The sequence below is a fragment of the Rhynchophorus ferrugineus genome, unplaced genomic scaffold, assembly GCF_030347505.1.
Source record: "Rhynchophorus ferrugineus isolate W39M unplaced genomic scaffold, kcgeb_rfMv2 rfM1, whole genome shotgun sequence".
Taxonomy (NCBI): domain Eukaryota; kingdom Metazoa; phylum Arthropoda; class Insecta; order Coleoptera; family Curculionidae; genus Rhynchophorus; species Rhynchophorus ferrugineus.
In genome coordinates, this window is record NW_027472580.1 from 8,102,564 (window position 1) to 8,116,233 (window position 13,670).

The 13,670-nt window shown below is 32.7% G+C and overlaps 1 protein-coding gene and 1 long non-coding RNA gene across 5 annotated transcripts in view; one reads left to right on the forward strand and one right to left on the reverse strand.

Moving 5' to 3' along the window:
* gus (splA/ryanodine receptor domain and SOCS box containing gustavus) overlaps positions 1-13,670 on the forward strand; it is a 457,580-nt gene that overhangs the window by 399,175 nt on the left and 44,735 nt on the right. Inside the window, exon 1 of one of the 4 annotated variants that reach the window (XM_076415415.1) lies at positions 1,059-1,487. The exons of 2 other annotated variants lie outside the window; for them this stretch is intronic. In XM_076415415.1, coding sequence (XP_076271530.1) covers positions 1,369-1,487 — 119 coding nt within the window. In that variant the 5' untranslated portion in view covers positions 1,059-1,368. Of the gene's footprint in view, positions 1-1,058; positions 1,488-1,538; positions 1,655-13,670 lie in introns of those variants that run through there. One more of the 4 variants, XM_076415446.1, reaches the window with a different exon arrangement.
* On the reverse strand, positions 1,291-5,919 carry LOC143203425 (uncharacterized). The gene is made up of 3 exons (XR_013007333.1): positions 3,064-5,919; positions 2,624-2,994; positions 1,291-2,546 (listed from the first exon to the last, which is right to left on the reverse strand). It is a non-coding gene; the product is annotated as an uncharacterized LOC143203425 (long non-coding RNA).

A 13,670-nucleotide genomic window follows, 5' to 3' on the forward strand; every position in this document is an offset into this window, starting at 1 on the left:
ATCAGTTTGAAGTCGGTCCGAGTAAGAAATTAGATTTGTTTTGTTCGTAATTTAATTTTGTGGTATATGTCACAAAATTATTATTTTTGTATTACTTTTAAATTATTTATGTAAATTAAGATTGTGTTAAGCTTAATATATGTAAGATGTAATATAAAAAGTTAGTGTTCTATAACATGTTCTGTATTTTTCAAAAGCACAATAAATTAATTCAATATCTCAATGATTATAATTTAAAAAATTTTTGTTTTGTTTTGTGCCAATGTTTTAAATGCTAATGATTTTCTCCGTATTATTATCTTCCCAATTTTTTAGGTTTTACTATTTCTTATTTTAAAATTATTGTTTATTTATAATTAAAACTTTTTGTTGAATTAAATTAATTAATTTTTGTTCCGATTATTAATTTTGTATGTATTGATAAATATGATAAAAAATTAATTTCAATTATCCACCAAAATTATGCACTTGCAAGAGCATCAACACGACGCTAATATGCACCCAAATATTAGCGCACGAATCAATGCGTCCGGATCCGAAACTTTTGAAAAATGCACCGGCCTCAGTCTCAGCGCTACAATATTTACAGTTAGATCATTTACCTCTGGCGTCATAATTTGTTTTGTTACTCTTAAAGCCGATATCACACAAACCCCGTTAAAAAAATCAATTAGATATCTCCAGTATCGCATGGGGCGGACGTGGCAACGTCGCGCCGACGATCGCGCTACGTCGAACGGCGTCCCGACTGGCGCCCCGTTGCCACAGCTAATCGTAATTCATTATTCAAGCATTGCCTGCACTAAAAAAGCGCGGAATATCGTCTTTAAAGTCGCAAGTAATCATCGGCTATTTTCCAGTACTATTTATTTTTCTAATTTCAAGGGTTAGTGGGATTCATATTAAGTTCAACTACTGTATAAAATTATTAAATCAAAGTTATTTGTCGTTGTATAGACTGATTGAACGAAAAAAAAAAAATTACGTAGTTTCAGAGATATATCGAGGAGACGGCAACATCGCATTCAAACCCTCGAAGAGCGTCGATGTTTCATTCCACCGTTCCGTTCAGTACGCTGTGCGGTAAGCGTGCGTTCGAAGCAGTATCCCGTCTCGTCCAATCTCTCCCCTTTTTCCAAACTGTTTTAAACGCTCCGTCAGCCATTACATATTAATCCCGAAGGCGATCTCGACTGCACTTCACTCAACGCTCGATTCCATCGTTTTCTATCTCTCTCTCTCTCTGTCTCTCCCTGTCGTCAAACCGAAAAGTGATTTCGCGGGTTTCGGTCTCGCAACACTAAGTGTTTTCTGTCCCGGTATCGTGTCAGTGTTCCGGCAGTCATAGGAAAATGAAGAAGAGGAATCATGTGGTCGAATGACGGTGCTGTATGGGAAGACAAGGAAAATCTGGGACAGTTTTTTCAAGCGTTAAAAGGAGCATTCGTAGGACAGTGGGATACAATGAAATTTTGTTCGTATGACTCGTAAGTGTTCACCCCAAACATAATTATGGTTGTGGTATAGTGGCGCATATATACGATTCGAGACGGGGGGAAAGAAAAACGGTCAAGCAACTCCGTCGTTATTGTTCGTTGGTGATAATATTTATTACAGTTGCATTGTTTCTTAGACAATGTGTTATTGTTCCTCAGTGAGTACGTCCTCCCCTATTGTTTGGCATCTTGTAATAATAACTGTACGTCTGCTCGATGACGGTGAATACGTTTGATTGCAATTATGGGAGTCGTGGTCATAGATTAAAATAAATTGAAATGTCATTGTGGACCGTGATGTAGTTGTCGCGAGAGGACTGAAACCATGATACAACATCCCGATAGTTTCTCGCACTAATCTCACCAAATGTTATCGATCACATCCTTTTAGACACCGTTTACTCGGTGATTTATCACTTCCACATATCGCCGATCGATTTTTAACGAACGGAAAAATGTCAGCACTCCACTTTGTGATCCCAAATTAACATAAGCAAATATGAAGCCATTTGACGTCAACCGAGACAGCGAAATATTAATAGTATTAAATGGCAATGGTCGACAATAATGAACGGCTCATTGTTCTTTTATTGGAACATTATTTTCATCTCTCGGGCACGATAAAGACTGTTGTAACGGTCGTAGTTCAAAGAACAATAATCAAAAATATTCAATATCAATTATATGAGAACCTGTTCATCTTCAAATGATATCATTAGTAGTACAAATGTTCTATGACGACTTCTTTATTAATTATATGAAAAACTATTAGCTATTAGCTGTATTCGAATACATAAAATAGATTACAATTAACAGTACTAAGCACATATAACAGGAAGTAAATAATATAAAGTCTAAATATTAGCTAGACCACGTAGATAGTGAACTTTATTATTATAAATTATTATATTAATTAAAATTATATTATTACATATAAAAAACCCAAAGTTATTAAATTTAACGAGAAAAGTTAAGACACCAATCTGTATGAACGTTATTACTAATGTTAGAAGAAACAGATGTTTAAAACTACTTGATGTTTATTTGTATCTAATATAATTAGATACAAATAAACTATGCATATAACTAAACTATACAAATATATAACTAAAAACATATAACTATACAAATAAACTAAACAAATAAAATATGCTATAAATAGACCTTGAAATAATAATATTTGGAAATTTACAAGAAGGTATAGTGGAAACATTCTGTAATTTTTGCTATTATGCTACATCCACATTAAATATTCATTAATTAATTAATGTGTAAATAAATTTCGATATTAACATCCGTAAAATTCGATAGATTGGAACACTATATAATTATGTTAGTATTAATATCGACCCTATCACGCTATGAAGGTATATTAAATTAGTATTTTGATTTAATAGAAATTTTGCACGAGTTGAAATGTTTAACAGATTATTTATTTGTAATGAAAACAATATTGTTGATACTTATTAGAGAATTTCACCAGAAATCATCTCTAGTACTTGGAGAAGTGATGTTTATTATTAATATTAAGACCTTTTTTGAGATTTTTAGTACTAAAAAACCGTACAAATAAAATTGAAAAATAACAATTCTACTATAGGAAACCCGAAATATTTTGATATTAGGTTCCAATTATCCGATTCTTTATATTCCAGTGTACTACGAGTTTTGATATTTTTATTATGTATAACGCAGATTGTGTTTTTTTGTCAGACTATATTTAGAAATTTTATATATACATTGTCATATATTCTACGACCTACTATATTGCTCTGTTTTTATTAATTATAACAAGCAAATGGATGGCAATCTGACATTTTCTAAACCCTAAATTATTGGTACTATTAAGTAGCAGCTAAGGATAATTAAAAAAACCATTGTTCTTTCATTGTAGATCAGTATTTTCGTCCTTACAGTTAAATTAAGGGTCTACGTTATCTTTATAACAACTGTTTTACTGCTTATATGGACATTCATTGATGTTATTTATTTTCCTAAGTATTTATAAATAATACTTGCTACTGAAGAATGATTTTTAATATTTATATAGTGATTAACTGTTAGTATAAACAAATGGAAAACTATTAATATGACGAAGATTATATCTTAACTATGGCTATCAATAAGGAAATAATAATTCGTTGTTCCTTTATTGTAATGAAGATTCATCAGTTTTGTTGTATATAAAGTACAAATATTGATAAAGGATTAATTTATTGATCAAATATGAATTAATAGACGCTGATTTGTAAAGAAGTGGGATTTTATTCACTGCCGGTTTTTCGGTTTCGTATTATCACTTGGTGGAACAACAAAATCGTGTTTCTTTTGCCGCAAACTCCCTGTAGACAGATCGAATTTGCTCTTAGCGTCTCCGATTTCGTCATCAAAAAGAGGATGTGGGCTTGACAAAGCACTCCGAACTGCCAGAAGGCATGTGGTGGTTAAAATAAGTTCAGTGGCCTCCTGTCGAGTGTATCGCGTCTATTTTTACCATTTCAAAGCCCAGGTCTCTAGAGACCTACCAGTTCTGCTTCGTGGAAAAATAAACTAAAATGGCTTTCGTCGCTGTGGCGTCGCTCGAGTCGCATTTTTTTTCTCTCTTCGATTCACTGTCCTCTCGCTTATGGATTTTTTCTTCATTCGGAGCGGTTATTTTCAATTTGCCGTTTAAATTGCCACAATATTATCATATAATGATCTTGGATATCCGTTCATTATCAAGGCCAACAATGCTTCATTAATATTATTAGATTCAAAATGAATGTGTGGGATCGAATATCAATATTTGGTATCGGAAATTGTATTTAAGGTAATGCTCAGTATACAGGTTTGTCCGTTTATATAGGACTTAGTTTTGATGCTGATGTAAATAAACAACAAAACACGACAAGAAATATAATACCTCCTAACGAGCATACCCGCTAGATTATTTATTGGCCCCTAAAGAAGTGAATTTCTCATTTCTGTGCAGTTTTCTGTGTTATTTTCAGCAAATATTACAAGATATTTGAACTATAAATTAGATTTAATGGTTTTTTTTGAAGCTTTATTGGAAAATCGGTAGCATCGAGAACACTTTTGTATGATTTGAACATGTGAATAATGGTTTCAAGATCTACTTTTTATCAGCAGTAACAATACGATGAAAACAAACCTTTCAGATGTTGCCGTTCAAGAAGCATTTCATATATTACCGAGCGCCTTTCAATGTGTCTTGGCTTTAATTCATATTGAATGAAATACCAAAGCTCTAACATTTTTTCTCTTCGGTGTCAAAATACAATATATATGTACACAATGTTCCCAATGCGGTTTAATGCGCAGTAATATCCTTTGTTGCAAATTCTTTAAAATTTTATGTCCATTAAATCATTGAACGTCTTCACAATGCCTAAATATCGATACTTCGACATCTGTTATTACCAGTTGACCAACAGCACTACCTTGCTTTGAAAGAAGGTTTAAATTCTGGTAAAATTCTCTGTTTTTTTCTTCCATATTTTGCGTTAATCATCAAATTTAATCATATCTATATTCTTTTTGTGTTTTTTTATGGATAATGACGAAGAACAGAAAATTGTTTTTTTTCTTGTAAATAATTTCTTCAGTTCAACAAGTGAGTCTTTAACTTCACCATGCGTATCTTGTTTTTTACAATTCATTTTGCCTCTTTAGGCACAATATTCTGGGTATCTTTATTTCTCAGTTAGTGTTACAATACATGGTGTATGTACTCGACTAATTTTTTTCTGGAGAAGTCAATTTAACATCTGGCAGTCGATAAAAAGAAACATACTTTGTTTAAACAAATATATTAATTTTTTTCTACAATATTTACTGGATTTCTAAAAACCCACAACAAAAACTCACATGTTGAGTGATATAACTGAACCATATCAGATTATTTAAAACAAAATTAAATAATAATATTCTTAATCGGTAAATATTTCATTATGCTGCTACCGAAGCTGCTGCATCATTAAAATGGTTAAAGCTTCCTAAATTATTAGAATTTTAAAATATTCTCTTATACATCTTAATCTTTGAGAGTGTTCAAAAAAATCATCACACCTTTGAAAGTAACGAAGGCAACCAATAAAATCCTTAATAGATTCGAAGGTCCAAAGCAAAAATATGTGAACGGTGACCTGTAATGTGACCCCTGATAATAAAACGTTTTTATTAATGTGAACAGTATAAAAATAAGTATTGTGTCTTCAATCTCCAGTCCATTTATCACGATCACGTCCATCAATATTAGCTCAATACTCTACCTAAAATTCTCAGATGAAAGATCATTTATCATAAAAAATGTCTATTCATGGGGCGAGCGGATTGTCAGTGAAATCATCAGATTTTTATATTCTTTCTTTTATAACACGTAACTTTATTTAACATAATATAAAAAACCAAAAAAAAATCGTAAAAATCTTTCGACGAACTACCGTAAATTCCGAAGTTTTATACACCCTGTACATCTATTTCCTTTTTCGGGTCAGACCCAACAGCTGAGGCACATATACCAGAGGTACAAACACACATTCACACACACACACACGCGGGCGCGCATACACACCAAGAATAATCTCAGACCTTTATACTCCAGACGGTCTTTTAGTACCTGCTTGATGCGAGATAAACGAACAAAGATTGTCCTTGAAACCCACCGTCAAGGTCAAAAGTTGTGTATTCTTGTCTGGCTCCGCATCTCTCTTAAACGTATTCGAAAAACATATACAGGGATGGACGAATTCGGATCGCGCCCGATGGTGATGCTAAATTGGATTGTTTATGACGACGGCTACTTTTATTCGTCAATTTAGATGTTCTAATGATAGTTTCAAACTCATTTCGTGGTCCAGCCGTTGGGCATTTGTTAAAATTATTTGCGAGTAAATAGGATTTTAGTTGTGAAGTTTTGGTATTTGGTATTTCAGATTCATGGTTTATGTTAGTTAAAATTTAACTAACATAAACCCTTTTAAGCTTTGTTTCTATTTAATTAGAGATCAAGTGTTAATTATGTAGCTAATATTTAAAAAAGTAGCTATGGCTCTTAAGTAATATTCGTTTATTTTATATTGTTCTGCGAATTTTCAATGCCATTTTCATGATGATATTAATTGTCCGTTTTACAGTGATTGTTTAATTGTTTGAAAAATTCCAGGAATATATGAACTTGATACATTACTAAGAGGAGGACAATAGTTTAACTATTAAAATATAAAGTAAATAATAAAAGTAACAATGAATTTGAAACAAAGAAGCTCTGTGATACGTAATTGTAATAGTATGATTACAAAGTTAGTTGGTTAGTTATTATGTAAATATTAGCAATTATATTAATGATTCATTAAAATAAACAATGTCTTGAGGAGATGTCCTCAAGTAACATTGATTTGTGGGTTTCTGGAGTCTTTCAGTTCTAAATTAATGTAATAATGAGGGTTTTATCTCCTTATATAGAAGTCAGTAGTACAAAGACACGATTGAAGACCATAGAAAGCATTCTAATGAATAGATTATAATGATGTGCACTTTCCAAGCGTTCGCGATAACGTTTCCGTTGTTTTAGAATCCCAAATAGTTTTGATGTCGCATATTCTCATACATTCCCAGATTTACTGAAGTTCAATCGCAATAATATGTGGATTAAAGTTGAAGTGGTTGCAACATCGAGCATATTCGTCAGATTTAGTCCTCTGGCTTACATTGCACTGGCTTTTTGCTCTTTTCGCACTTTGCTTCGCCCAAATCCCTGATAGAAATGTGAAAACATTTTCTAAAAGTGATAATTTGAGTACTAGAAAAAGGAAGATCAATAATCAACGATCAAAAAAGCCTTATAGTTGTTCGATGGTGAAGTTTCTAGCCAGACATTATTTCACTATAATGACTTGTAAAACATTTTGGACGAATTTATTTTACAGTCACACTTTTCTGTGCTTTAGTCGAAGAAGTTGATGATCAATCAGAGTTTGTTATATCTTTCACCATATCTTACCATATTTTTGGGTCATGTGCTTTTGATGAAGTCAAGCCACCGTAATTCTGCTTTCAATGACAGCAACTTGGTCAATGAAATTCCACTTGCAATGTAAATGTTTGTTCCATGTTAATCCAGTTGGATTTTTTGACAATTCCAAACTAAATCTGGAAATGTACGAGAATGAATATGCAACATCAAAATTATTTGATATTCTAAAACAACGGAAACGTTATCGCGAACGCTTGGAAAATGCATATCATTATATTCATTTCACCAGAATGCTTTCTATGGTCTTCAATCGTGTCTTTGTACTACTGACTTCTATATAATGAGATAAAACCTTCATTATTACATTAATTTAGAACTGAAAGACGCCAGAAACTCACAAATCAATGACTTGATACTTGACGACATCTCCTCCATAGTAAAACGCATTTTTTCAAGAGTGATACATTGATTATAGCTACCCTCCAACTTTTCGATACCATTTTTGTAGTACGATTTGTCCTTTGCTTCAAAATAGGCCTGTTCATTCGACGAAAATTTCTTCCCAGCGAGCATTCTTTTTAAATCTAAGAATAGGAAATTCATGGATTTTTGCCATCGTTTTCCGTGACTTGTGACACGTTGCATTGCCTCGGTGAAGCATCACTTTCTTTTTCTTCAAATGCGGCCATTTTTCGGCGATTTCGTCCTTCAAACTCTCCAATAATAGTATGTAATAGTCACTGTTGATGATCCTTTCTTTTTCAAGGTAGTCAATGAAAATTATTCCATGTGCATTCCAAAATAGAGTGATTTTCTTGGGCTAGTGTCCGGAAACTCGGCTACAAGTTTTTGCTTCAACTGTATTATTTCACAATAACAAAAGTTGCTTCACTCAAAATTCTATAATTTTCAAACTAATGATCCGACAGCTGTCAAATTTATACACGCATCTTTTGAGGGTTAGTGGTAACTAACATATGACTTTAATTCTAGTAGCACCATCTATGTGTCAGGCCGGGGACTTTTCAATTGACTTGTTATAACCTAGGGTTTTCGAAGTAGAGTATCGAACTCTTTTTGAGAAATTTAGGTCAAAAGAATATTGCGTAAGAAGTAGGGTTGGATGGAAGAATCTACGTTTATCGCCATAGACCTATATTTTTCGTCATAAAATATCGTCTTAAGATATTTTAAAAAGTATCGATATGTTTAGTAAACCTTTAAAATTATTATATTATCCGTAGTTTCGGTATTTAATTTTAAATATTTATTAAATATAGATTTAAAGTGGTTAAAGTTAAGGAGAAATATTATATTTTTTAAGAAAATATCGATATTTTTTGTGGATGTTATAAGAAAAATTATAAATTGCAGAATAGAATAGAATGGATTTTCGTAATTAATTTCGTCGTCATCCCAATTACTTACTTTGTTGATTAGGACCTATTCGTTTAAAAAAAACGAACGATTTCCTATACATAATTTATTATTATATGATATAAGGCGCAATTAAAATTCCCAAATGAACACGGTGGTCGTAATTATTTTTATTGCCGATTGTAATGATCGTTTTATTCTGTTGCCGTTAATTGTTCGAATATTAATTATCGTAAAGCTATTTTTAATGTACAAATCACCGTATTGTCGGGACGGAAAGGTGTTGTTTCACGGGCTTACCTGACCGTTTTCGAGCGGCCAAGTGAATTTCCGGCATTTGTTCTTTGTAAAAGGAAAACTTCTAATCAAAGGTGCGTTTGCCTGAGACAATACGGACCCGGGGCATGGGAACCTCGTCAGTCACTCAGTCAGTCGCCTGTTTGTCGACGTTCGGTTTCGGTTAAGTAATGTTAAACAAAAAGCAACGAGAATATATCCCTTTGTTTTATTTATTTATTAGCCTTCACTGTGGGCATAGAGTAGACCGACTTAGAATGCGAGCTTTCCTGTATAAAGTCTGGCTACAAGTCTTGTTCATCTATACCACCTGAGGGCGCCCCAAGCCGATTTATTTACTACAAGGGAAAATTGAAAAAATTTTTTTATTACTCTTCGTGAGTCCACAATCTGCCCTATTGGCAATAAGTATTTCTTCTGTTTATATTATATATACATGGCATGTAGAAAATCACTTCATTAAGCAATCTTCTGTATAAAATATTATCTTAATTAATTAGTCTTATTCTAATGCTTATTCTAAACTCTACATATGTCCAGTAATCAGATCAGGTGGTGTTAAACGTTTTAGTCTACGCACTTCACTATCACGTCGCATATTTAGCTGATTAGCGAGTACATTGGGATGCACTGACACTCTTTCGAAGTACTTCACACAAACACGTTGGATTACACTCGTTATAGGTTCTAGAGGAATATGGCGTTGTATCACTTTATTTGAAATATAGTACGGAGCATCAACAATGGCACGCAACACCTTATTTTGGAACCGATGAATGATGGATATATTAGATTGAAAAATTGAAAAATACGGTTAAAAATATTTTATTTAAATACTAGTTTTTTGTATTAATAACATCATAGATTAGATATCATTAGTACAGTCTTAATTTACAAATTAATGTATTACTACAATTTTGTTGTATTGTTGTAATATGTAATATGTATTTCCCAAATTAAAATAAAACTAGTGTTGCCGAAACTTGTCATGCAAGAGAATTACTTACTATAAAGCCTTATAAAATTAGTTGAAGCCAAGTAAATTGCAATTTCAAAAGATTCTTTTCAAGATACAAATAATATTGTACTCTTAGCCATGAAGTAGAAATGTTACAACTTTTTTCGTATAATTACTTGAACAAATTTAGAGGTCATTTGATTACTTTTTCTCACATCTCGTATACAGATAAAAATATAAAGAACAAGTTTATAGCAAAAGACCATGATTGGGAGTCCACAATCCTTGTTACTATAAAATAGCGATTATTTATTGTTTCCAGGTCTCATTCTATAAACTTAAAATGTCAATTAGTCATTGCTAACAGTAATCATCGCTGTGAATATGTCAAGACACATTGATAACATTTCTGCGAGTTTTGCTCAGGATCATTGAAAGGACATTAATGATAAATTTCCTGAAGTATTTTCTTAATTGAATTGTATATAATCTGGTTTTTTGATATGTAACGGTTTCTAAATAACCAAATCTTTGCTTTATTATTTAAGCATCAGTTATGCTAGGTTTTCCTTTCTAAATTCACAATTCTTTGCTCATACTCATCATAAACAGCTTTATATATAATTAATTTCTTTATTACTTTCATTTTTTATTTACTGTTTCAGAACTCTAAATTAGTGTTAGGCACAATGGGTTATTTGACTGTATAAAGGATTGTATAACAACATTTTATGTAACAGGTCAATTGAAAAGTCCCCGGTCTGACACATAGATGGCGCTACGAGAATGGAATCCATATATAGTTTAGTTAGCCCTAACCCTCAAACCGGGCGTGTATAAATTTGGCAGCTGTCCAATCATTAGTTTGTGAATTATAGCATTTTAAGTGAAGCAACTTTTGTTATTGTGAAAAGAAATGGATAAAAAGGAATTTAGCGTGTTGATAAAATTTTGCTTTTTGAAGGGAATACATACAGTTGAAGGAGTGGTATACTAGGTTTAGACGTGGCGAAATAAGCACAGAAGTCGTTGAACGCAGTGGGTGCCCAAAATAGGTTGTTACCGACGAAAACATTTAAAAAATCCACAAAATGATTTTGATGATGACCGTAAATTGAAACTGAATGAAATAGCAGACACTCTAAAGATATCAAATGAACGTGTACATCATATCATTCACGAATATTTGGATATGAGAAAGCTCTGTGCAAAGTTGGTGCCGCAACTCACTTTTGACCAAAAACAACGACGAATTCGGAGCAGTGTTTGAAGATGATGAAGCGTAATATAACAGAGTTTTTGCGTCGATATGTAACAATGTATGAAACATAGCTCCATCATTTCACTCGGAAGTCCAATCGACAGTCATCCGACTGGACTGAACATGATAAACCCGCTCCAAAGCGTGGGAAAACCCAACAGTCGGCTGGCAAGGTTATGGCGTCTGTATTTTGGGATGCGCATGGAATAATTTTCATTGACTACCTTGAAAAAGGAAGGACCATCAACAGCAACTATTGCATAATATTATTGGACCGTTTGAAGGATGAAATCGTTGAAAAACGGAAACGAAAAAACAAAGTGCTGCTTCACCAAAACAATGGACCGTGTCACAAGCCAGCGAAAACAATGGCAAAAATCCATGAATTGGGCTTAGAATTGCTTCCTCATCCACCGTATTCTTCAGATCTGGCCCCCAGCGACTACTTCCTGTTCTCAGATCTCAAAAGAATGCCCGCTGGGAAGAAATTTTCGTCGGATGAAGAGATGATCGCCGAAACTGAGGCCTATTCTGAAGCAAAGGACATATCGTACTACAAAAATGGTATCGAAAAGTTGGATAGTCGCTATGATCAGTGTATCACCCTGGAATTACGTTGAATAAAAAAAAATATTTTGCCTAAAAACGTGCTTTACTATGGTAGGCTAGGGACTTTTCAATTGACCTAGTATGCGTAATATAGCAGAATTTAAAGTTTGTTATTAATTTGTTATACAACCCTCCATACTACAAAATAATCGATTAACTCAACATTCGTTTAAATGTTTGGAAAATTTTGTCATTCTGTATTGAAAATATAATATTTTGAGTTAGGTTTTATTATTTTAACAATTTACGACTGTTTAGAAAAACTCAATATTTTATCTTGAATACAACAGCTTATTCATATTGTATTTTATTATTATTTAAGTGTATTGTTAGAGGATGTAACATTAACTAATAAGACAGGAGTTTCGCTCGTCATGAATTTTCCATTATCGCTTTCAAGTGAAATGTGCACATCATTGCAGTACAAGGACTCACATATATTTCATAATTTATGGGAAATTATTAGTACGTAATTGAGAAGTAATGTCACATTCCCCATACAACCCTGACTTGACTTTGAATGGTAAAACTTTCACTAATAATGCTGACCTAGATTGGTGATAAAAACCATATGTTCTGTGAGCAGTGCAATATACTCAGAAAGTTACTTAAAAAATCATGATACTTAATAAAAATCGTATTTACCGTATATAAACTCAAATTTTGTTTCACATACTGTAACCGCAATTACTTAATTGCTAACCCGATGATGATCGTTAATTAATTCAGGAATTTCGTGGTGCCGATAACGTATTTTATAATCGTATTTTCGAATTGGGAAACAGTAGGTTGGTTCTAGTTTGATTTATGATACTTCTAAATCATGTGTTTCATTCTAACCATGGATCCTTTGTACGAACCAAGGTGATACCTTGTACATTTTTTTCTTATTGTGGTTAACAATAACCGATGGAAATGTTTTGTTTCATTGTTAGCATTGTTTATGTCCTAGTAATGTCAGCTAGTGCGTTGAATATACAATTTAATTAGTGCTAAATGGGAGAGCTTTTTTTCAATCTATACAACTTTTCGATATAATCTCACGCGAAATTATTGAAAAACATTCGTGTGTTAGTTCGGATTTCGTCGATCTTACGTAACGTTTACTTAATAAAAAAGGTTTCGTTCGAATTGGGTTAGGAATCGAACCCAAGGACCACGTTTACTAGTAAATGAAACGGAAGATTGATTTTCCATTCAAATTCGAAACGTGATAAAAAACTGGTTTTATTTTGTTGTAAAATTAATTATTCAAAACGTGGTTGCGTACTAAATAATAGTACTAGTGAAAAAATTTAATTTAATAATGTTGTAAAGGTAAAATTACCTTGTATCTTTGTTTCATATCGTTGTATTAGACGAAGCATTGACGCTATTCTTTACAGTGCGGGAAGAATGGAGTATTATTTTACTGTTACTAAATTTTGTACTGTTTGTGTGTATAATATATAAATATCGACAAATCCTAAAAGTTAAGAGAATAGTTCATTATTTAATTTCATTGTTTTGTTTTGTTTAAAATCCGACAAGGAAAATGATCCCAGTCACGCCAGTAACCAGGCTGGGTAACATCGGATGTCTTCTGAGATGATCTCTAAAGTTGGTCACTCGCCAGAAAAGCAATTCAACTACATTATATTACAGGTTTCATTGAGAAAACTTCAGCTGTATCTCTAGATGTGACCCAAGCCA